The 26,211-nt window shown below is 32.3% G+C and overlaps 1 protein-coding gene across 4 annotated transcripts in view; it reads left to right on the top strand.

The window, feature by feature from the left end:
- The window catches only part of ANKHD1 (ankyrin repeat and KH domain containing 1), a 107,016-nt gene that overhangs the window by 19,696 nt on the left and 61,109 nt on the right, over positions 1-26,211 (top strand). For 3 of the 4 annotated variants that reach the window (XM_054568340.1, XM_054568339.1, XM_054568341.1), the window contains exons 2-10: positions 1,949-2,102; positions 5,587-5,743; positions 7,034-7,181; positions 7,850-7,997; positions 11,600-11,833; positions 14,034-14,128; positions 18,478-18,715; positions 18,944-19,135; positions 23,138-23,247. In XM_054568340.1, coding sequence (XP_054424315.1) covers positions 1,949-2,102; positions 5,587-5,743; positions 7,034-7,181; positions 7,850-7,997; positions 11,600-11,833; positions 14,034-14,128; positions 18,478-18,715; positions 18,944-19,135; positions 23,138-23,247 — 1,476 coding nt within the window. The remainder of the gene's footprint in view (positions 1-1,948; positions 2,103-5,586; positions 5,744-7,033; positions 7,182-7,849; positions 7,998-11,599; positions 11,834-14,033; positions 14,129-18,477; positions 18,716-18,943; positions 19,136-23,137; positions 23,248-26,211) is intronic. The other variant, XM_054568342.1, reaches the window with a different exon arrangement.

Genomic DNA, 26,211 nt, shown 5'->3' with positions numbered 1-26,211 from the left:
CTTTAGACCTTCTGTAATAGTTATTGGAGTCTTTGACTTATTTCTTCGATCACATTTTTGTGCGCTCATGGTGATTTGTATAAAACAGGACTTCAGTAAATATTGAAGAAACAAATGGGAGAGAAATAGAAATCCTTAACTTGGATTTTTAAAATATTACATGATACATACAATTTGTATTTGTCACTATAATAATGTATAATACACATCAGACCAGTGCTTTTTATAAAATGTTAACATCTAAACACATTTTTAAAAATTCCAGGACTTGGAATGATGGTTTAATCTATCTTCACAACTGGCAGGTATCTGCAAACACCTAATGTCGTCGTCTTGCAACAGGCTCCATGTTGTACAGTTACCTCTCAATATCATTTGATAACTAATAGTCTACATTTATCTATGGGCTTGGATCTAGAATGCCATCTTTGTAATTGTATATTAAGGAAGCTATGTTGCATTGTACTAAATACATTCAGTACAGTACATGGCTCAATGTTACTAGATCTGAAGTTAAAGATTTGTTTTGTAAAATTATAGTACACTAGATAATAAATTACATCCAAATCATTTTAACTTCACCATCTTTATTAAGATATCTTTATTTGGTGTTCATTTTGAAAACTGATGACCAACTAGCTAAATATGCCAAGTAATTTAGTCCAAATACTGTGGTCCTTTGCTTATAAATTTGTGAAATAATATTGCCTAGTGTTTAAGAGCACAGATTCTGTTAGCTTAATGGCCTGGGTCTGAAACCTAGCTTTGCCATTTATTAGCTGTGTGACTTTGAAGAAGTACTTAACCTTTCTATTTCTGTTTTTCTATCTACAAAAAATGTTAACTCCTCCTGGTATACATATTTATATATTACAGACATATAGTTATATAATATGTACTCATGATTATATACACGAGTACTCATGCTCATGTTTACTTACATGTACATACATACTTTTCGCAAAATAAAGACCATACTGTTTTGCATCTGGTGGTTTTCACTTAGTTTTATGAATGCTTTCTCATGCCATTCAGTGTGCTTTAAAAACACTGTGTATAATGACTGTTTTAGTATGTGAATGTACAAAATGCATTTATCAAATTCCCTATTGTATTATTTTCCTCTTATTTTTGGAATTTAATTAATGCTGTAGTAAACATCCTTGCATACATTTGTTTGGCTTTCAGATAAATTTTTTTTAAGGATAGATTCCTTAAAATGGAATTCTTGGGAAAAAGGGCATGAACTGTTTAAAGCATTTTGACACACATTTCCAAATTGCTTTCCGGAAGAGTTGTGCATATTTTGTTTAAGAAAATTTATTTAAAATTGATTTGAAATTAGAGGGTTGTATTTATTTTCATAATTTGATTTTGTCTATACCATTTATTCATTTCAGCGAATATGTATTGAATACCTACTATTTGCAAGGTATTTTTAGGCCCAGAGGATAGAGCAGTGAACAAACAGGTATGGTTCCTAATCTCATGGAGCTTTCTTGTCTATAGGACTCCAGATATTTGGCAGTAGATTAAAAGTATTTTTTAAGAATTAGAATTGAATAAATTAATTAGAAGCAGGGAAAAACTATGCCTGAATGACTTATCTATGCTCTCCAGTCTTTTTACTATGTAGTCCTGTATATATCATATTGGGAGCTATGTTTATATACTTGTTTCATTGAAAAAAATGCTGTGTTTCAGGCTTTGTGTTAGGCACAGAAGATACAGTTCTCTCTAGGAAACTTGAATTTGGTGTGTCTATGTTATACCTCTAGTCAGATCTAAAGATAAGCAGGTGGTTGGGAGGCTCCCTCAAAGTCTCTTCCCATTGCCCCATAGTTCTACAATAACTTTTCTGGTTATACTTAAATTCCAAGTTAGAAGTCATTGTTCTCACAATAATGGGATCAGTTTCATGGATATTGCATCTTTAATTCATAAACAGGTTGAATCATTTATTTTGGACCAAGAAGATCTGGATAACCCAGTGCTTAAAACAACATCAGAGATATTCTTATCAAGTACTGCAGAAGGAGCAGACTTACGCACTGTGGATCCAGAGACACAGGCACGACTAGAAGCATTGCTAGAAGCAGCAGGTACATTATTTTTTGTTTTCTTTTTTTCATCTCTTTAAAAGTCTAGGTTGTTATACACAGTTATATAAGATTACCCCTAAATTATATAACATTTTATGAAATTTGAAATCTCTGTAAAATTTCTAATTTTTTCCTAAAGAAAATGTTCATATTTTATATTTTAAAAATTGTTGGTTGAACATTTTCTGAGTGATTTCTGGGCTCCGCACTAACATTTTTAAGATATTACATAATAAACTAGTGATCAAGGAAAACTTATTACTCATTACATTGTAAAATAAAAATGTAAAAGATAAACTTAGTTAATCAAATTATGAATCTTTTAACTCATTTAGGGAATTCCATGATTACTTATTTCTTCACTTTATCTGTACGTATCTTATAATAGATTGCTATTTTTTGTTAGAAGACTTTAAATAAAAACTGAACACAAAATTGGACCAGCTCTAGTCAGATATACCAAGCTATGTCAACTTGTTCTGAAGTAGCAGAAAAGAAAATCTGTGATAAGCATGCTTTCTCAAAGTAACACGTACTTATCACAATTTTGTTTTATAACTGCTCATTATTTGCTACACAAAGTTTCCGTTACACTGTAATGAAAACCTTTTATCTCCTAAAATTGTATTTTAAGAAGGAAGTTAACTTTTTCTGATATTTGTATATTGCTTTTGAGATGTTCATTTTGTATGACAGTTTATTTACTTATTTAATATAAATATATGTGTGCATTACACACACGTAAGGATTTAATTGGGAACAGTTTACAACTTATTTAAAAAAATAGTGCCTAGACACTTGTTAGGAGTGCATAATGTATATGCTAGGCCTTGTTAAAGCTATTTAAATATGGAAAATGCAAAATAAAAAGTTTTATTAAAAGTATAGAAAATTTCATTCAGCTTTTTAGTACAGTCAATTCTAGAACAACATGGGAAGTTAAGGGTGCCAACCCCCACACAGTAAAAAATGCACATGTAACTTTTGACTCCCCCAAAACTCTGGGTATTTGTGGGGTTTGGTCCAGGATACCTCAGAGATACCAAATCCATGGGTGTTCAAGTTCCTTACATAAAATGCCATAGAACAATGCATGCAGTTGGCCCTCCACATCCGTGGATGCAGAACCCCAGGGATAGGAGGGTCACCTGTTTATTGAAAAAGAATCTGTGTTTAAGTGGACCCGTGCAGTTTAAACCTGTGTTGTTTAAGGGCCAACTGTACTTTAATAAGCATAGCATTAAAGATAGGTGTTTATAAAAATCACAGCAGCCTTTTAACAATTTCATCTTGAAAGAAATAAACAATGTCATATTTGACCAAATAATGACTAGGGGGGAAGTGGGAGCTAAAAAAGAAATGAGCATTTCTTTATTATTCTTGGAAAGACATAGTATGTTGCGAGTATATTTATTTAATATCATCTTGTTATTCCCTTAACTTTAACCTGTTATGAAAAAGCATAGGTACGATTTTTAGCAGATTGGTTTTTAGTCCATCTAATGTCTCTTTTTGAAATTGATACGGACTTAAAAATGGATTGAACAAAACATGTAAGTATCCAGCAAAAGACTTTAATTTAGGACAGGACTAGTAATTACCAAAAAAAAGGTATGAAGATCACATTAGTAATTACATTGGGTGTCCCTCCCTTTTAGTCTGATTTCTTGTGGGTCTCCTTGTTGTGATTTAGGGATATTCTGCGTAAGATTTCTGAAATGGAAGTGCCATGGACACCCCCCCTTTTTTTTTTTTTTTGAAACCTTACGTTTTGCTTAGAGCAGAAAGAAATGTGGAGAAAAGTCTCTTCTCTTCTCCAGATCTACTCTGGACTAATTTCCTTTCCTTCTCCAGGCCAAGTGTTTTTTTTAGTGGTGGTACCACATCTTTACCTTTTGATTTAGGCTCATGCTTCACTCATCTTGTGAGTACTACTTCAGACCTCTGGTTAAGGGTTTTAGATTCATTTCTCTTTTGTTTTCTGGATACCTCATGATTCTCACTCAAGACTGGCTCTTTGCTGGTACATTAAGCATTTTTCTTTCCCCCTTTCCTCATTTTGGTTCATGAAGATACCATAGAATTGCTTGTTTTTCATACCTCTATGGTTAGAGAGAAAACTTTGAAAATCATGACTTTGTTTTCCATGAGGTGTCAGAAACTGTTGAATTTAAAAATTTTGTATATTTTGACAATTTAAATTTCAGACATTGTTGGATATAATAGTTTTTCCAAAGAAATTGTCAGATGTATTTTAAGATGATGTGCTCCTTCCTAAGCCCTGTTGCAAGTCAGTTGTTTAATAAATAGTTTATTTTTGTGCTTCAGTACTTTCATTTGCTCTTTGGACACTGCATTGCACCTATAACAGTTAAGAGGAATTTTTAGACATATGTTTGTGTTTTTAATTATGAGAATGTACTAGACATTACTAGGCTTCTTAAGGAAGATAGAATTCTTGATACTATTTTAACGGAAAGAATTAAGGTGAAGATTTTTTTTTAGATTCCTTGAGATTCATAGAGAAAATTAAGAATTAAGGCCATTTTAAGAAGAATTTTTAAAAATTATTTTCTAAATCACAAATATAATACATATTATAAAACAGCTAAAACAATATGAAATGTATTAAGTGGACTATAAAGCCTTCCTGTTGTCAGGGTTTACATATACATGTCAGCTTTTTCCCTTGGGGTTGTATAAGGACATCTAAATGTTTGAACATACATAATTTTTAAAAAATGAAGTAGGATTATGATCCTACTATGTAAGATATAATTTTCTTTTTTCTAGTTAATTTATTGTGGGCATCTTTCTATAACATGTATGTTGATCTTTTTGCTATGTAGTAACAAGCAGTGATATTTTCAACAAAATTTTCTTTTACAGTAGTCATTGATTCCTCACTGATTCTAGAGAAAATGGTTTATTGTCAACTTAGACATCTGGTACATCCTATTTCACTATGAGTGCTGTAAGGACAGGAACTATGCCTTATTTCTTTATGTCTCTCTTTTGTCTAGCACATCATAGGCAAATAATAAATATTGAAAAGAATGAATTTATTTTAATTTACAATGGGGCCCTAGAAGATGGTTCTAAGTGGCTGTTTGGCCAAATGAAAAAACTATTGGATTGTTTATTGTACTGTTATAGAACATTCCCTTCATTACTACTGAAAACAGTTTGGACAAATACGATTCTGTACTAGAGATCTTATGGTATGATTATATACTTTGAAAGAAATCTCATCTATTTGTTAAAATAAACATCATATTAAGTTACATTTAGAGGACAAATTACTATTTTGTGGCATTTTGACAGTAGTGGCAAGATTGAAATCATCAGTCTAACAGTCTCTCAGCCTTATCTATGGAGACTATGCCATGTTTGCACTAGCTAACGATGGTTAGAAATATAATTATAATTTGCACTTCTGTGCTTTTCTCCCCCTGCACTTCTGATTGATTGACACACACCGAAGGAATCGGCAAATTGTCAACTGCTGATGGTAAAGCTTTTGCAGATCCTGAGGTACTCCGGAGACTGACATCCTCAGTAAGTTGTGCGCTGGATGAAGCTGCTGCTGCATTGACACGAATGAAAGCAGAAAATGGCCACAATGCAGGACAGATAGACACGTATGTATTTAATGACTCCTGCTGGATATTAGATGTTTTCTTGAGTGGATTTTGGGGAAGTAGCAAATTTTAGTTAAATATATCTTTTGGAGGGGATTATAACTTTAGCCAAATGGATATTGTACAGGGATGAGCAAAAGATTTACTGTGCCATTGTGACATTCTTTTGAGTTAATAAAGCTATTTGTAATAATCATAGCCTGCATGTCTTTTCTGTATGAACAACTGTAACCCTGCTTTTCCCACTCCTGTATTTTAAGTTGATATATACATGTATTTATGACATGTGAGTATAAAAAAGGATATTTTTATTTGTACATTCTACTCATATTCATTGAGTATCCTTATGGAATGTATTATACTATTTCAGAGTGTGAGAAATCAAACAGACCTGGTTTCCATTTTTAAGAAATTTAGTTTTTCTAACAGTTAGAGCAGTAAACCCTCAACTGACTGAATAATAAATAAAATGATTGAAAGTTGCTAAGAGAGTAAATTTTAAGAGTTCTTGTCACAATACAAAAAAAACCCCACTTTTTTGTATCTGTATCAGATGATGGATGTTAGCTAAATTTATTGTAGTCATTTCATAATATATGTAAGTCAAGTCACCTTAAACTTGTACAGTGCTGTATACCAATTATAGCTCAGTAAAACTGGGGAAAGATAATAAATGAAATGGGTTGCTAATGCAATAATCTAGGTGCTTGCTACTCAAATATGGTCCATGTACTAGCAGAATCAGCATCACCTCAGAGCTTATTAGAAATCAGAATTTTAGACTCTTACCTTGGATCTACTGAATTAGAATCTGCATTTTAGTAAGAAACATTGGTGATTTGTACGCACATTAAATGTGAGATTCACTGATTTTGTTACTCATTCTGCAATAAAATTTGTACCTAGATTTTCACATACTTTTACCAAATAAAATTATAAACAATAGGATTATATGCCAAATGTCTTTGGGAGTCATTACACTAGTATAGTATGGTTAAAAACTTGTGCGTCTAATGCTTTAAAAAAAACTTTAAAGTTTAATATGATAATATTTGTGTTAGGACATTTTGAAAGATAAAAATGACAGCTATTTCATAATCACTTATTCTGGCTTAGTTGACATCCATGAAAAAGTATTGCACACAAGGTGCTGAGTAAACAAGATATTCATACAATTTTTTTACTATGTCATTATTAGTCTATATATGACTATTTATATTTAATGTATTTTGTTATTATAGGACACTGAGTCTTTCTGTGTTGGTTAATTGTTGATGTTTTTTTTTTCAGCCGCAGTCTGGCAGAAGCCTGTTCAGATGGGGATGTAAATGCTGTTCGTAAATTGCTAGATGAAGGCAGAAGTGTAAATGAACATACAGAAGAAGGAGAAAGTCTGCTGTGTTTGGCTTGTTCAGCAGGATATTATGAATTAGCACAAGTAAGCAGAAATAATTTCTAGTGATTAAAATTATGGAAGGGTTTTGATGTTTTATTTTTATCATTAATAAAAAATTATAATTATAGGCCAAGGTCTTTCCTTTTTGGCTTTAGGTAAAATAGAAACTGACATATAATTAATTTATTGCTGGTACATGCAACTAGGCATGGTCCATTTTTATGCCACTTATTCAAAACTAGTACTAATGAATAAACACATAGAAATAATAATAGTACTTTAAACTTGTCTTTGAAAATAATACATAGCTATGACAGAAAGAAATGGTTTATTTTTATTTTGCCAGATTACCCCAATTCTTTTAATTTTTTCTTCTGTTAGAGCAATGTTGGGAAATAACCATGTGTTTATCAGTTTCTATCTTGTGAGTGTAGTCTTGCTGATACAAATTCTTTCGCAAGAGCAGTTTCATTTTTATAATAGGATGCTAATGTTATTATGTGCTTAAAGATTAATATGTAATGATAATGTAATATATAGCATCTAAACTTGGTGTTTTGAGAAGTGAACACTGGCATATTTTCACAAAGATGATTTTTTATTTTTCCTTACCCCAATCTAAAAGAATATCTTCCCAGATGCAGTATATTCTCTAGAAATACTGTTGATAGTAAGAAATGATAACTTCTCTGTGTGTATGTGTTTTAAAGGTATTGCTTGCTATGCATGCTGATGTTGAAGATCGAGGGACTAAAGGAGATATAACTCCACTAATGGCAGCATCTAGTGGAGGTTATTTAGATATTGTGAAATTATTACTTCTTCATGATGCAAATGTCAACTCCCAGTCTGCAACAGGTATGTAGAAAATGGTGTGAGAAGGGGACTAAACGGTAATGAAAACAACCATAACCATAAATGGTTATGACAATAAAAAATTAATTTTTTTTAAAAAAGAAAACTATGTTGGAATTTGAAGAAAATAAAATGATATAATTAATTATAACCTGAGAGATAAAAATTTAATTCCTAGGGAAAATCAGTTGTAAATCTACAGAAAAATCTTAGCCCTTGTTTAGAATCTTTGAGTAAAATATATTTACTTTGATATCTTCAAAAGTCTTTAAAACACACTTAGATTCCACTTGGTAAGAGTGACAACTTTTCTGTAGGGGATTTTTTTATTTTTTTGGCCACGATTTGCATTGTATAGAGAGGCAAAATTATGAACTGTATCATAATTTTTTTTTCTTTTTTTAAAAAGATTTTATTTATTTTCAGAGTGGAGAAGGGAGGGAGAAAGAAAGGGAGAGGAACATCATTCTGTTGCCTCTTGCATGCCCCCAGCTGGGGACTTTGTCTACAACCCAGGCAGGTGCCCCAACTGGGAATCAAACCTGCAACCTTTCATTTTGCAGGCCGGCGCTCAGTCCACTGAGCCACACTAGCCAGGGCTCTTCTAATTATTTTATTTAAATACCACTTCCTTGATTTTAAATTATAGATTAACCTGAGAGTACTTATCCTATAGAGTTTTTCATGTCAAGTGTACTGAAAGCTTACTCTAGTAAGGACTACTACTCTTTTATTCATTTATGTTTCCCAGAGTCATAGACAGGAAGAGCCTTGGTCATATGTCTTGAGTTATAGGTATAGTTTTAGTAGTGAGATTCCTTCGATTTAGTGAGGCAACCAAATGGTTTAAAAAGAATTTGTTTTTCTATTTTTTAATTTTTAAATCATGTTTATTCTATAACAGTTGTCTCAATTTTTCCTCCTTTGCCCTTCTCCACCCATCCCACCTCCCACCCCTCCTCCCACAGTCAATTGCCACTCTGTTGTCCATGTTTATGGGTCATTCATACATGTTCTTTAGTCCCTTGTCCTTCTTTCCACTGTTGTCCTCCTTCCCTATCCCCTCTGGTCACTTTCACTCTGCTCCATGTTTCCATGCCTGTGGTTTATTTTGTTCATTAGTTTATTTTGTTGAATAGATTCCACTTATAGGTGAGATCATATGGTATTTGTCTTTTACCCACTGGCTTATTTCCTTTAGCATAATATTCTCTAGTTCCATCCATGTTGTCACAAAAGGTAGGAGTTCCTTTTTATTTTTTAATGCAGAATGATTTTATTTATTAATTTTTTTAATGTCAAAATCATTATAAAATATTAAAAAATTTAAATCCATTATAAAGTCTCAGCAATTAAAACAACATGACACCAGCACAGAAATAATCAAGATCAGTGAAATAAAATGAGCATTCTAGAACAAACGTATATATCTGTCTAACAATGTAATATGAGTAAGTTGATATTCCAAATCAGTGGGGAAAATAGGCTTATTCAACAAATAAGGTGCATGGACCACTATGACTTGAAATAAAACAAATATAAAGCCCTATTTCACACATTATACAAAGAATATTCAGGTGGGTTAAAGATCAATATGTAAAATCTAAAGAGTTTTAGGAGAAAATACAAAATAATATTTTTCTTACCCTGAAGTAAAATATTCAAACCCAGAAGCTATAAAGTAAAAGATTAACAATATGACTATATTAAAGATTAAAGACTATACAGTAATATACATATTAAAAAGTTAAAGGACAAGTAATAGAATTGGAAAGTATTTGCAACACATCTAAAGAAGGTTAATTGTTTGTTTTTAGGGAAAAAAATTCTACAAACATTTAATCAAAAAATGGATAAAGAATACTAAAAAGTCATTTAAAGCTTTTTTAAAAATAATAGAAATAGGCTAGAAATATACAAAAACAGATTTAGTTTCAACAATTAAGTAGCAATTAAAATAACGTCATTTTCACAATCAGATCAATACATATTAAAAATATTGGTAATATCAAGTATTGGCAACTGTGAAAGGAACTGGGTATTCATAGACTCTTTTTCTTCGTCTTTTTAAAGCAGTCCCTTGAGATATTTTGCAGTGCTGGTTTGGTGGAGGTGTATTCTTTTAGCCTTCTTTTGTCTGGGAAGCTCTTTATTTCACCTTCCATTTTAATTGAGAGCCTTGCTGGGTAGAGCAGTCTTGGTTGCAGGCCTTTGCTTTTCATTACTTGGAATATTTCTTGCTATTCCCTTCTGGCTTGTAGTTTTTCTGTTGACAAGTCAGCTGCTTGTTGTACTGGGGCTCCCTTGTATGTTACTACCTCTTTCTCCCTTGCTTCCTTTAGAACTCTCTGTCTTTTGATACTTGGCATTTTCATAATGATGTGTCTTGGAGTGGGCCTCGTTGGGTTCCTCTTGAATGAGACTCTTTGTGCTTACTGGACTTGTGTGACTTTTTCTCTCCTCAAATTAGGGAAGTTTTCCATCATTACTTTTTCATAAAAAGAAATTTAAATAATGGAAGCTTTTCAGTGTTCCATGCTATTAAGTAAATGTAGCCTAGTTTATTTTTAAAATGACCAAGACTTCTGATAAGGGATTGTAGGTCATTTTGCTGACCATTTTGTCTTAGTCTTAGTAATATTAATAATGCATAAAGTCTGAGATAGGTAAATGGTTGAGTTCTGAACAAATCGGGTTCTGAAATGGTTTTCTCACTGAACCTTTAAAACATTCTTCTCTGGTATCATTCTGTTGGATGGCTAAACCATCTCCCTACCCCCTTTAATAAATAAAAATCCTCTAAACAAAATTAGGGAAGAAATAATTGGCAAACCAAGAGATAATGATCTTTTAAAGAAATTTTTCTTTTGAAGGAGTTATGTTGAGGGGAATTTTTATCTGTCTCACGTAAATATAGGTGGAAGAGATGTTTCAGAAGGAAAATGTACCTAGAACAATGAATTGTGTTACGAATAAATCTGTAAAGATAAAGGAGAGGTAAAAGAAAATGAAGAAATGAATATGCATAGAAAGAAAATTAAGTATTTCTAAGTTGTACAGTGTTGAAAGAAAAAAGAGTAATTTTAAATGATATATTGGAATGTTATATTTTATTTTTTAAAGATTTTGTTTTTATTTATTTTTGGAGAGAAGAGAAGGGAGGGAGAAAGAGTGAGAGAAAAGTCAGTGTGTAACAGAAACATCAGTTGGCTGTCTCCCACACGCCTCCAGTTGGAGACGTGCTGGCCTGCAACCCAGGCATGTGCCCGGACTGGGAATGGAACTGGTGACCTTTCAGTTCGCAGGCCAGCGCTCAGTCCACTGAGCCACACCAGCCAGGGCTGATATATTTGAATATTTTAGAGAAAAATATGTTGAAAGTGATTTTTCTAGATGGTACTTCATCTTGAGCTAAGGAAATGTGAATAGAGGTAAATATGTCTGTTTAATAAATTTTTTAATTAGCAAGAAAATTAAGATGATGCTTCTAACCAATACAACAAAATAACTTGAGATGATAATTTATTCATTTATGTAAGAGGAGTTGCATAATCATGATTGTATTCATTCTGTCATAACTTTGTATTTATTTTGTTCTTTGTTAGGAAACACTGCATTAACTTATGCCTGTGCTGGAGGATTTGTTGACATTGTGAAAGTGCTACTTAATGAAGGTGCAAATATAGAAGATCATAATGAAAATGGACATACCCCCTTAATGGAAGCAGCCAGCGCAGGTCATGTGGAAGTTGCAAGAGTTCTTCTAGACCATGGGGCAGGCATCAACACTCATTCTAATGAATTCAAAGAAAGTGCTCTTACACTTGCATGCTACAAAGGTACTCTATATATGTATGACTGTTTAGGGGTTTTTAAAGTAACAACTTTGAACATTTGAATATTGAGTTATTTTATATTGCTTATACATTCCTTGTGCTATAAAATTATTTAGCTTATATCAAAAGTCCATTTTAGCCTGTCTTTCCTAAGGTATAGCTTCACAATGTATGTTTCATACATTTAATTCAGATTTATTCAGTTAGCTATAAAGTCAACCAGCTCTTAGCACAGAGTTACAGAGGACTTCTGTTCTTTAGTGGCTTTTGTTTTATATGATTTTTCCAGCCTTTATTTAAAAAATAGTACACACTTATATAATAATCACACTTGCTAGAGAAAACCTGAAAAACACAGCGTAAAGAAATTTTATAATGACATGTAAAGCTACCATCTAAAGACTTAAAAAGCATGTAAACAATATTTTAGTGTATTTACTTCCTGTGTGTTTTTTAAGTATATTTATAAGCAAATATATATACACACAGGCATACCTCGGAGATATTGCGGGTTCAGTTTCAGACAGCCACAATAAAGCAGTCTCGCAATAAAGCAAGCTGTAATCTTTTTGCAGGTGGAGGGTCTTGCCTTTAGTTTGTAAAAAATGCAACATCTGTGAAGCGCAATAAGACGAGGTATGCCTGTATTTTTAAATTAAACAATCATACTCTAACACTATTTTATAGTCTGCTTATTTTATTTAGCAGTACATCATGACCATTTTGTCATCTCAGTATTTTTGTAACAGCATTTGATGGTTACAGAGAATTTCACTATTGTATTTAGTAGTAGATTTGGCTGCAAAACCTAAATTAATCTGAACAAAAGAGAAGCCTTTTCTCTTTAAACAAGTCCAGGGGGTAGGCTGTCTAGAAATAGTATGGCAGCTCTGTTATCTAGATCTCAGTATTCTGTTTCCTGCTTCACCACCCTAGTATGTGGTTTCTATCCTCAAGGTTACCAAGATGGTAGCTATCGCCCCAGCAATACATATTCTAAGAAGGAGGAAGAGGGTAAGGACAAAATGAGGAGTGCCTTCCAGTTTAGTAAGCTACCGCTAAGAAGTATTCCTAGGAGTTCTGCTTTAATGCTAGCTCCCACTTACATGTCATTGGCTGCACATAGTCACAAGGGAGCCTGGGAAATGTCTTTAGTCAGGCAAGTTGCCACTCAGATAAAATCAGTTCTGTTATTGAGGAACATTGAGAGAATGGATATTGAGTAGAAAACTAGCAGTCTCTGCCAAATACATCAAATGGATGCACCATAATTGTCTATTGTTGGACACATTAATTGTTCCCAATTTTTCACTATTTTTAAAAACACTGTGATAACATCCTTGTGCAGACATCTTTGCCTAATCTCTGATTATTTCCTTAGGATAAATTCCTGGAAGTGGAATTGCTGGGTCAAAGGGTATGGACATTTTTAAGGCTTTTGATACATATTGCCAAATTGCCTTCTAGAAAGGTTGAACCAATTTACATTCCCACCAGCAGTGTTTGAGAGTGCCCTTTACCCCACCCTACACCCTCACCAACACTGGGTATTATCATTCTTTTTAATATTTACCTTTTGACAGTAAAAAAAAAAATGGTGTGTCATTTTAATTTGCATTTGTTTAATAGGAAGGTTTGATACTTTCTCATCAGTTTCATACTCATATGCATTTCTTTTTTGAATTACCATTTTATGTCCTTCATCCATTTTTCTACTGGAGTGTTTGTCTTTTTTATTGACTATTAAGGTTTTTTATATATTAAATGCATCAAGAGGGTTGATATTATTTGATGGAGTTTTCTGTGCCTATTCATTGCCACAGTGAGTTTATGGTTGTTATTTTAAAGCTGTTTTTCTGAAAAATGATCCAAACATACTTTACCTGGCATTGTATTTGATTTAAATGTTTTGATTTGATAGTTTATATAGAGTAAATCAGAGAATAAGTATTATTGTTTTACTTGAATTATGTGCTTTAGACTAATTTAATCTTTAAAACCTAGATACCTTGCTGAGAGCCTGCTTACTATTTTGTATTGGCTTTGTAAAACTGTCATTTATTTATTGAATGCAAAATAAGTTCTCTTAAAATTTTTATATAGACATCTGAAAGGAAAAGTTTCCCCATTTTAATACTTACGTATTAAATTGATACTCAGTTCTTTTGAAATACAGTTTTAAAATTTGTGTTCTTTTTTGAAGGCCATTTGGATATGGTTCGCTTTCTACTTGATGCTGGTGCAGATCAAGAGCACAAAACAGATGAGATGCACACTGCCTTAATGGAGGCTTGCATGGTAATTTTAAATTGCACTTGAGATTTTTTTGAGAAGGAAAGATCATATGTGTTTAAATCTTTAAGGATTAATATTATATTTTTGGAAAAATATGTATTATGACATCAGTAGATTTTGAAAATTTTGTACAATACTAGAGAGGGAAAGGGAAATATGTAAAACTTTGTTTAACTTTTGATAGTTGGTCTGTCAGTGTAGGAAATAGTACAGAAGGCAGTCTTGGCTGTGTCATTTCCCACTCATTGGTACACTTTCATTATATTTTCCCATTAAAAAAGGGGGGGTTTTATTTATTTATTTTTAGAGAGAGGGGAAGGGAGGGATAGAAACATTGATTGGTTGCCTCTGCACCCCAACCGGGGACTGAGCCTGCACCCCAGGCACGTGCCCTGACTGGGTATTGAACCAGCGACCTTTTGCTTTGTGGAACGTTGCCCAACCAACTGAGCCACACTGGTAAAATGACCAACATAAAATTTACCATCTTAACCATTTTTAAGTGTATAGTCATTGGTATCAAATACAGTCATAGTGTTTGCAACCATCACTACCATCCATCTTCATAACTATTTTCATTTTGTAAAACCAACTCTATGCCTGTTGAGTAACAACTTCCCATTCCCTGCTCCCCCCCAGCTTATAGCAATCATCATTCTACTTTTCTATCTATGATTTTGACTACTCTTAAGTACCTCATGTAAGTGGAATCATACAGTATTTGTCTTTTTGTGACTGGCTTAGTTCATTAGCATAATGTCCTGCAGGCTCATTCATGTTGCGGCATGTCAGAATTTCCTTCCCTTTTTAAGGCTGCATAGTATTTCATTATATGTATATACCACATTTTGCTTATCCATTCATTTGTTGATGGACACTTGAGTTGCTTCTATGCTTTAGCTATTCTAAATAACTCTGCTATGCACATAGGTGTACAAATACCTCTTCAAGTCCCTGTTTTCAGTTCTTTTGGAGATACATGTATATCTCCATCCATCCAGAAGTAGGATTACTTGATCATATGGTAACTCAATTTTTAATTTTTGGAAGAACCACTACCATACTGTTTTCCACAGTGGTTGTACCATTTTACATTCCCATCATCGTTGTGGAAGGGTTCCAGTTTCTCCACATACTCACTAGCACTTGCCCTATTTTCTGTTTTTATTTTTTTCCATCTTAATGATTGTGAGGTGGTATCTAATAGTTTTGATTTGCATTTTCCTAATGATTAACATTGTTCAGCATCTTTTCATGTGCTTTTGGTCACTTGTATATCTTTGGAGAAATGGCTACTCAGATTCTTTGCCCATTCTTGAATCAGGTTTTATTTTTATTGTTGAGTTTTAGGAGTCTGTATTTTGGATGCTAATCCTTATCAGATATAAATGTGAAAATATTTTCTCCTGTTATGTTAGTTGCCTTCTTACTCAGTGTCCTTTCATGCACTGAAGTTTTTTAATTTTTTTACTTTAAATAATTATTTTTCAATTACAGTTGACATACAATATTATATTAGTTTCAGGTATACAACCCAGTGAGTAGATATTATATAACTTACTAAGTTATCCCAATAAGTCCAGTACCCATCTTATACCATACATAGTTATTAAATATTATTGACTGTCTTCCCTATGCTGTACTTTACATCCCTGTGACTGTTCTGTAACTACCAATATGTATGTCTTAATCCCTTCATCTTTTTCACCCATTTTCCCCTCAGGTGGGGATTAAAAAAAAATCCCTATTGCATTTTGGAGTTACGTTGTTTGGTGCATACACATTTTTAGAATTTCTATGTATTCTTCATGAATTGACTTTTATTATTTTATAAAGTCTGTTTCTATCTCTGGTAATTTTCATTGTTCTGAGGTCTTATTTATCTAATATTAAAAGCTGTTCCTGCTTCCTTTTCATTAAGGTTTACCCAAGTAATATTTTTATTCTTTTTTTGTCAAACTTTGAAATGTTTGATATGCCTGCATCATTATACTAAAGTGAGTTTCTTAATTGGTTTGTTTAGACCATTTGCATTTAAATATAAATATTGATATGGTGTTTTAATATTCTTTTCTGTATTGAAATTTATTATTTTTAATCTATTTTCTCCATTTTTTCATCTGTTTTCTGTAATTTATCATTAACAGTTATTTTGAAGTCATTTTTTGCTAACTCCTGTCTTTGGCTCAGTTCTTGGACTACTTTTATTTGTTATTTTATGTCTTGCTAATTAGTCTATTCTTTTCTGTCTCTTAATGTCTCTGGTAACATTTTTATTGTAAACCATATACTGTCGATAATACCTTTTCAACGTTCTGGATTATCCTGTCCCCTTTTTGAGACTGTTAAGTTTTGTTCTAGTAAACACATTACCAATGAATCACTCTGATCCTCTTGAGGCTTAATTCCAGCTTTACTCTTAATCCTAAATCCTTGCTCTTTGATCCTAGACTAAGGGTCTCTAGGTTCTTTTCTTCTTTATGACCTTCTATCATGTCACCTGATAGCCTGAGATATTCACCAATGTGTTCTCATCATGGCTGAGCCTGCACTCTCAGAGTCCCACTTTTCAGGAGCCATTCTCCGTTAGGCGTCCTGGAGTCTCGCTCGTCCTTGATGTGTTGAACTCAGGAGATGTATCTGAGGATGATTTTACATAGATTTGTGGGACTTTTTCTCTGTGTCTTCTTTTTCTTAGATATCCTGCCCGCATTCCCCAAATCCTAAGTATTTTGGTTGCTTTGTGTTCTGATTTTGTTTCCTTTGCTCAAAGAGATGTTCACTCTTTGTTTAGGCTCTATTTCCTTTAGCCATGGTTTGAAAGATGCCCCAAAAGCTGGAGTGAATGTAGAGTTCATTTCATTGCTCCCTTCTTTCAGTGGTTATAACCCTAGCCCCTAGCTTGGTTGCTGTCCAGTGCCTCCCATTGCTTTAATTATTTTTTCTAATTTTTATAGTTATTTATGAGAGGAGAGTAAGTGCACTACCAGCTACTGTGTCATGGCTGATACAGAAGTCTTAGAATTGAAAAAAAAAAAAAAAATTTTGAGTAACAGTGTTAGACCTTTAAGAGTGAATTGTTCATTTTTCTTTTGGCAAAATTAATATTGTTCATTAATATCAAAAAGTGTTTAGTACAGAGTCTCTCTTAATGTAGGTACTCAAGATATGTTAGCAGAACCCATAAAGAATCTTCAAAAATTCAAGTAAATTCAAGCAAAACAATTTATCGGGAGCCTTCAGGAGCTAGGCACAGTGGTGGTTCCTTGATCTGTGAACACTTATAAATCCTCATTTCTTTTCAATTAGAAGTGTTTTTCAAACATCAAATAACTCCATACTATAATTTTGTTAAAATGTATTATATTTTACGTATGTTTGAAGAATTAGTACAACTAAAATTTTAATGTGACATCACTTGTCTTTGGCATTGTGTCAAAAATGATTAAAGCTAGACTGGTCATTTAAGTATAATGAAACTCTTGATGGATGCTGAAATCTGACATTAATTAAGATTTCTTTAATTAATTCTTTAATAAAAACATTGCCCAACCTTATAAAACCTTGTTTTTGTATTCAGTCTTTACTTTTCATTAGTAATATTTTGGTGATTTTTAAAGTATTGAACAACACAGTATATGCCACAACAAGAGTTAAGGTCTACATAAATTTTTAATTAAAGAATTGGAAATTAACGGTATTTATGGTGATAGAGGTGTAGAATGAATACCCTGTATGAGAATGTTTTAATTGCCTTACTAAGATATTTATTTTTATGTTTTTGTAACGTTTTTGCCTCATTGCAACAAACTAGTTAGTGATGAGAAAAAATATAGGGTAGTATCAGTTCATAGGGGTTTACCTTGGTAACATAATCCCAAATGGTAATGACCTCACATAATTTGTTGTTATTTTTTTGCCAAGTCTTTGTTTCTTAAATAGATGTAACATAGTTTCTACACTAAAACATGATGCCTAAATTTGAGAATATAGCTATATTTGACCTGGCAGTAGTATAAACATTATTTTTGAGGTACTGTCAACTATAGATTTAATAGTTCTTTTGAACTTCAGAGAAGATAGAAATTCAAAATTATTTGGAATTATAACTGTATATCACAAGCATGATTCTTTTGGAAAATTTTGGGCTTGCTCAAAAGTAAGGTAAAATAATTTTAATGGACTTTTGATAAGACAGATCTCAAATTGCTCGGATAGGCATGAAAATGTACATGCATCTAAGCTGCCTCATTCTTTCTTTCTGTGTTTCCTCAATCTCTTGATTCTCTTTTCCCACTTTAAAAATCTCCAAAAAATTTCCTTCCTCTTGCTTTACTTCTGAAAATCTGCAGGATGGACATGTAGAGGTAGCACGTTTGCTTTTGGATAGTGGTGCTCAAGTGAACATGCCTGCAGATTCATTCGAGTCTCCGTTAACACTAGCTGCCTGTGGAGGACATGTTGAGTTGGCAGCTCTACTTATTGAAAGGGGAGCAAATCTTGAAGAAGTTAATGATGAAGGATACACTCCACTGATGGAAGCTGCTCGGGAAGGACATGAGGAGATGGTGGCACTACTTTTAGCACAAGGTAAAATAGTCCTTCTTTAATAAAAAAACAAATTTCTTTTGGATGTTTTGTGTCAATATCAATGAAGTTTACTATAAAATTTTTTTTTTTTCGCATCTATAGTAAATTATCAACACTCTGGAAGGAACCCCAGAAGCAGAGAATATAGAGATGATTATAATTCCAAACAATTAATATCTTTATCATGTCTTTTTTAATTAGTTTTATCTGCTTTTATGTTCTCCCCAGGAGCAAATATAAATGCACAGACAGAAGAAACCCAAGAAACTGCTTTGACCTTGGCTTGCTGTGGAGGATTTTCTGAAGTTGCCGACTTCCTGATAAAGGCAGGGGCTGATATAGAACTTGGCTGCTCCACACCTCTGATGGAGGCTTCTCAGGAGGGACACCTGGAGTTGGTTAAATATTTATTGGCTGCTGGTATGTGGCTTTAAAAATGCTTTTTAGAAAAAGGCTTTTATATTGCTTTCATAACTTTAACAATTAACCTTAACTTTTTCATTGCTACAAAAGTTGAAGGAGAGCTGTGCCACAGTTTAACTGCTCTTCTTAGGCTCCTAAATCTCCAAAAATGTCATTCTTAAAACGGTTTCTTATTAATGTTTGGTTTAGTGACCACAGGCTTCTCAGTGACTTTCTCTCTCCACTGAATGATTTTATGGCTTCTGGAAGGGAGCGAGACTAACTTCTAGTGTTTCTGCTAATAACAGGAGGTAGGGATGACATTAAAGAGATCATAATTTCGTACCTTTAAACCCATTCATTTCTTGATGTTCCCGAGTCTACACATGCACACACATACTTACAAAAGAACAAGTGGGGGTTTTATATTTCTGGCAAAAGTACTTTTAAAATAATTTGTGATTTCTATATTGTTAAGCAATAATAATAGAGCAAAGTAAGAATGTACCAAATGAATTGATGAAGGTAGATGTGAATCTTTATATATCCTTTAGAAATAATATTAAAAAACATTTTTATCCATATCTGATATATTGCTTGAACTATGTAAAGGAAAATGAGATATTTGGCAAAAAAAAAAACTTGATTTCATCCTTTTTGGGCTTTCGCTGTTAAATTAATTTGACTATAGCCCAGCCTCATTTTTTTCTTTGAATTATAACTGAAATAATAATTTTTTTTTAAGATTCTATCTATCTATCTATCTATCTATCTATCTATCTATCTATCTATTTATTTATAGACAGAGGGGAAGGGAAGGAGAAACATCGATGTGTCGTCACGCCCCCTACTAGGGACCTGGCCCACAGCCCAGGCATGTGCCCTGACTGGAAATCAAACTGGCAACCCTTTGGTTCGCAGGTCGACACTCAATCCACTGAGCCACACCAGCCAGGACTGAAATGATTTCCTAATCCAGATGGTTAATAGTTCAGATGATTGTTTAGATTTTGAATTAATGCAAAAACCAACCATCAAGTTGACCTCTTCTCTGACTCAAATATTATATCACTATAGCTAGTGTATGCATTATTGAGTCATTGTTTCTTCATCATTTTTGGTAACTGTGTCCCAGTGAAGAGTCTTTCTCATGTCAGTCATACCTCAGTTAAAAAAGACTTTCTAGCAATGGTATTAACACTGGTCCCTATATTATAAGAAATTACTAAACACATTATTATAGATATGGAAATTGATGTACAATCTCATTACATAGTTCCCCTAATGTAACCAAGCTAATAAGTGACAGCCAATATTCAGACTTAGACCTCCTAATGTTATTTTTTTAATTACACCACCATTGATTCTCATACTGAATTTTGCTAATTTGAAACATGTAGTTTCCAGAACTGTCTTAGGAGTTTGAGAATCACTTTTTTATATGATCGTTACCAAACATTTTTTTTCCAGGCTAGAGTGTAATTTATTTACATAAAGCTCTTCTTTTAGTGTTGCACTAAAGAAAAATGCAATAGGTCTTTTTATACATTGTCTATACTTTTTTAAAAATGAAAAACCAGTTTGTTATGGCATTTTTTCCATCATATAGAAAATGTAGTTAAATGAACCCTAAGAACCCATGACCAGCATTAACAACTTTGAATTTATGGCCTATCTCATTTCATCTATATGTTCTTCAATCTCCTATTATTTTTATAAAATTATTTTTATTTAAAATAAACATTTAAAAAATTTTGCTGAGAAAGTCTGGTTAACATCTGTCACCATAGTTAATAAAAACATTTTTTTCTAAAATTTTGATTTTTTTCCTTTTTTTATTGTTGTTAAATTACAGTTATCCCCATTTTCCTCCCTTCCTCTCCCCCGAACTACCCACCCGCACCTCCCACATTCAGTCCTCCCCCTCCATTGTATTTGTCCATGGGTCCTTTATACATATTCCTTGATGACCCTTCCCCTTCTTTGCCCCTTTATCTCCATCTCCCCTCCCTTCTCATTACTGTCAGTTTGTTCTTTATTTCCTTGTCTCTGGTTATATTTTGCTCGCTTGTTTGCTTTGTTGATTCGGTTCCACTTACAGGTGAGATCATACTGTATTTTGTCTTTCACCGCCTGGTTTATTTCACTTAGCATAATGCTCTCCAGTTCCATCCATGCTGTTGCGAAGGGTAGGAGTTCCTTCTTCCGTTCTGCTGCGTAATATTCCATTGTGTAAATGTACCACAGTTTTTTGATCCACTCATTTACTGATGAGCACTTAGGCTGTTTCCAGCACTTGGCTATTGTAAATTTGAAAATAAATTAGTTTAAAATAAATGTATTTTTATAAATTAATTATCAGAAAATATTTCAATAGGTACCTCTAAAAGATAATCTTTTAAAAAGTAACAGTACTATTTCCTTCCTAAATTTTTTAAATAACTTTTTAGTATCATAAAATATCCAAATAGTTTTCACGTTTTCCTGATAGTCTTATAAATGCATGTTTGTGTTTAATGACTTTTGAATCAGTATTCAAATAAGATTCATATAATAACTATTGATCAATATGTTTCTTAAATCTGTTTTAATCTGTGGACTCCCATTTTTCTCTTATTCCTTGCAAGTTTTGGTTGAAGAAATGGAATGTCTATATTTTAGACTTTCTATATGATAGATTTTGCTAATTGCATCTTCATGATTTCACTTAACTTGTTTTTCTGACCCTTGGATTTCCTAGAAAGTAGTAGTTACATGGAGTCTTGATTGAATTAGAGATTGTGTGTGTGTTTTTACTAGATAATAGGTAGTATTTGTTATTTATATTATTTATTATCTTGAGATAATAAATGCCTGATTGCCTGTCTTTTTGTAATATTATTAGCCATTGATGACCATTGCTTAGATCCATTAATTTAGTAGGGATAGCAAAGCTGTGATATTCTAAATTCAATTATTTCTTCCTTGTTTATTACCTAAAATATGTCTAAAGAGAAACTTCCCCTCATGAACTATTTGATTACTCCTAGATGTAAATCACGTAGAAATAGCAATGTAAATGTTTGATTTCTTTTCACATTTTTTTATGTTTCCAAAATAATGAAGTGGTTCCTTAGCATCCTTCAGGAGTGACCAATAAAGTGTCTGTATTTTAGGATATGAACATTATTTTGAACTTCGGGATTTAAACATATGATGGCTTTTACTTTGTAACAGTCCTCATTTTTTATTGATGCAAAAATTGTCAGAAGTCATGGCAATTTGACTCTTTTTGGTCAGTAAGATTATGTCTTAAATGCTTTTGATGTGATCTAATTGTTGTTTTTGAGGGTTTTTTTGCTTTCTGATATGGCAAGGTATTTAATGTTCATTTTATGCAGCTTCTGACTCAGTCTTGGAACCAAACATTTTTCTAAGAATCCCTTACTTAGTAGGATGTGGTACTTAGAGATTACAATCTAAGCTAGAGGTACTCTTTCTGCTAGGTCTGTCATTGTCTCTGGGCTTTGTTTGTTAGAGTTAGGAAAAAAATTTTTTATGGGTAAAATACGTCATGAGTTCATGTCGATACTTCTGATTCAGAACCATAGAGTTTTTACTTAACCTCAACAATCTCATATGTATTTTCTTTCAACCATGCCAGAAATTTCATTTTTTCCAAAAGGATTACTTTATTTTTACCACAATACACATAGAACTGTCTCAGAACACAATCCAACACTACCGATATGATTTCTGAAAAGTGATATTTCTTTGTTTTTGTAGCTCGCTCTTTCTTAGGGTATATTTAACAGGATGTGAAGGCAGATTTTACTGTATTTTAAAATCATTTGATATAGTTCCTTTCTGTGTGGCTAAAAGCATTTTTACAAAGTGTATTTAAAGGAAAATTAGGACATTTAAAATACATGCCAACATTTTTATACTTCAAATTTATCAGTTTTACCAAATTGCAAAATTGAACTATTTAATGTAATTTATAATTCACAAAGTATATTTATGATTTTATTTGTTTGCTAGGTGCTAATGTTCATGCTACAACAGCAACAGGAGACACAGCTCTAACCTATGCTTGTGAAAATGGACATACGGATGTTGCAGATGTTTTACTTCAAGCAGGGGCCGATTTAGTAAGATATTTTTTTATTTTAAATTTGTGTTAATTTTCATTCATTTATTTGTAACATTTAGTAAAGATCTATAGCTGTGTGCTTTGTTTTAAAAAAGATTGGTTATTCTAGTTTTGTTGCATTTATTAATTGTATTTAAAAATACTTCGTTTTTAGTAAGATATACCATTTTATTTCCTAGGTAAAATTATTAGTTTGTTTCTTCCTTTCACCCCAATTCCAGTTGGCATTCCTAAACTTTTTAAACTGCCCTTTATTAGACATATATAAATTAAATAATATGTTTACAGAATAGAATAACCTGTCAAATCACTTTGAATGATTTTGTTTTATTTCTCTAATTGAACTTTAAAAGCAAAGCTACTGTCATCTTAACAACGTTATTAAAGCATTCTGTTATTTTTCTAGGGTTTTTTTTAGCATTTTCTATTTTGGCTTTTCAGAGTTTAAAATTAAATGGTAGATTCATATGTGTAATATTCTTTACAACTATGGAAATTGTAAATCATATCCCACTTACAGGTTCATGCTTCTTGCTAAAGTGTGTGCTTTGATTCATTTTTATTTTGTGAGCATACTTTGAACTATTTTCTAGAGTTTCTCACAGAATTCCATTATATATTTCATAAAAATTTATGAGACATGTTGTAATGAGACAAGTTTATTAGTTCTAGTTACTTGGAAAAAACTGTGCAAGCATTGCATTTTAAACCATTTCCAATAACAGATATTCAAAAATAGACACCTGAGATTATTGGAAAATAATTATTGACTAAGGTAAATGTATAGTATAATTATGCCATTTATTACTACTTCTACTAATACTAAATATTGTAACACTAGCATTCATTCTCGTTAATTAGGATCATCCCCATCAAATAGAATTTCTGAAGTGTACTTTTTTATTTAAGAATTATGACAGAGAATATTATAAGTAGATCTCAGTCTTCTGCCTTTTTTTGATATCTTTTTCCTTTTTTAGAGTTGCTTTGGGTCATCTATAGAAATTAAGAATTGGAGTATTTCCGCACTTGAAATAAAGAAATAGGGTAGATTATAAAAGCTTAGATGCTATAAACAAATTTAATACTCTTATCCTCTAAATTCTTACCTGAATTCTTTTTTTTCTTCCATTTTTCTATAGCAGTCACTTTCTTAACCTGCTTGTTGAGAGTTTTTCTGAAAATACTAAATAGGAGAAAGAAGGACTATCTGTAAAATGTGCTCTAATGTATAGCAAAATCTTACTGATCTTGACTGAGTTAGAACTCTATTATGAAATATTTTCAAATGTTTTATTTGTATAATCTTCTGAAATTAGGTAGTGTTTGTGATTAGAGTTCTTAGAAGAATTGCATTAAATGGATAGATAGAAAGGTTTGAAATTTCCGTATTATTTTATAATCAAAACACAAGATTTAAAAATTGGCTCAGATAAATAAATATCTTAATTAAGTATAAAGGTAATACTGTTATTTTAAGTATTAATATTTTTATATTTTGCAATCTATCTTTGCATTCATATTTACATTATGTTTATAACTCTTGCATAATATTCCATCAAATTAATGAACCATATCACTCACTTATTATTGAACTTTTGACTTGCTTTTCATTTTTCAGTTACACTGTTAGATTTAATAACTTCATATGCATAACTTTTTCTTTTTTTCTCCTTTTGAATTATTAGATTGATTTTAAAAATATATTGCTTAGTCTATGCTTTTGCACTCTGCAGAGGACATTTCTATTTTCATACTGTTTCTTTTCCTAATTACATATTCTTTGTAGAAGATGTGGAAAATATGGGGAAGTATAGTAAATTTGGTATTCAAAACCTATAAATAAACTTTGTAGTTTCAGGCTGTACTGTAAGCCTAGGAGAGGAAAAAAGAGCTAGTCAGACACAAGAAGTGAGTAAAGCAGTTCCTGAATCCTGAGAAGAATGATTAATAATTATTACTAGCTGTACATAACAAGGTATAAGCATCTTTCTTGTCCTTTACTCTTTGTTGTCCCTCCTACTATCTGTTCTGGGCCAAAGTAATTTCCTCCAGTGGTTTGCAGATGGAAGACAGTCCACTCAACATTGCATGAAGTCCATTCCTAGCATTTCATAGGTGTGTTCTTGATATCTAGGTTTGCTAGTTCTTTAAGTTAAATAGATGTTTTTGTGGGCTGGTTGAGAACCTTCATTTTTGGGAACTGTTTTTATATTGAGTTTTAAATTAGGAAGTACAAGTAAACCTTTGGCATACAGTTGGGACCAACCCTCAAACCTTAATTAAATTTTAACTTTTGCCATAATTCAAGGTTTTGATACTATAATTTTTAAAAAGGAGCTTAAAAACTCCCATTCTTTAAACTATTCTGCATCAGAATTAGTTATGATGTTAATTATGGTTTGAAAAGATTTTAATGCAACAGTTTGATTTTCTTGTACTGTTTCCTGAGATGAAACTGAGAAGTTTTAGGGCTTTTCATTCTAAATATGTAGTAGGTGTAAATGGGAACTTAGTTTTAAATGAAATCTAGAAAATTTCTTATTTATTGCTTTAAAAAATATAGCCAGAACAAATGACATATTGGAGCATTTTCAGCTAAATTCTTGAAATAGGTGCATCCTCTAAATTGAAATTTCACTTTTTCTAGTTTTAAAATATTTAAAAATATTTATAGATAGTTCCAGTTAAAAGCACACTGAATATCCACCATATTTAAAGGTTATGGGTTGATGTGTAGTTAATCTAACTTAATAATTGCGTAAGTTTGAATAATCCATATTTTAAGAGCTTTGGGCTAGTTTAGTTCTTTTTTTTGTTTCTTTTTATCCTCACCTGAGGACATGCTTATTAATTTTAGAGAGGGTGAAGGGAGGGAGAGAAGGAAGGAGAGAAAGATCGACGTAAGAGAGAACCATTAATTGGTTGCCTCTTGCATGCACCCGGACTGGAGACCCAACCC

This window comes from Pteronotus mesoamericanus, unplaced genomic scaffold (assembly GCF_021234165.1).
Source record: "Pteronotus mesoamericanus isolate MK-2021 breed Mesoamerican mustached bat unplaced genomic scaffold, CSHL_Meso_final contig_2, whole genome shotgun sequence".
Classification (NCBI taxonomy): Eukaryota; Metazoa; Chordata; class Mammalia; order Chiroptera; family Mormoopidae; genus Pteronotus; species Pteronotus mesoamericanus.
Note: the sequence above shows the minus strand (reverse complement) of the source record. Positions and strands in the feature narration are given on the sequence as shown.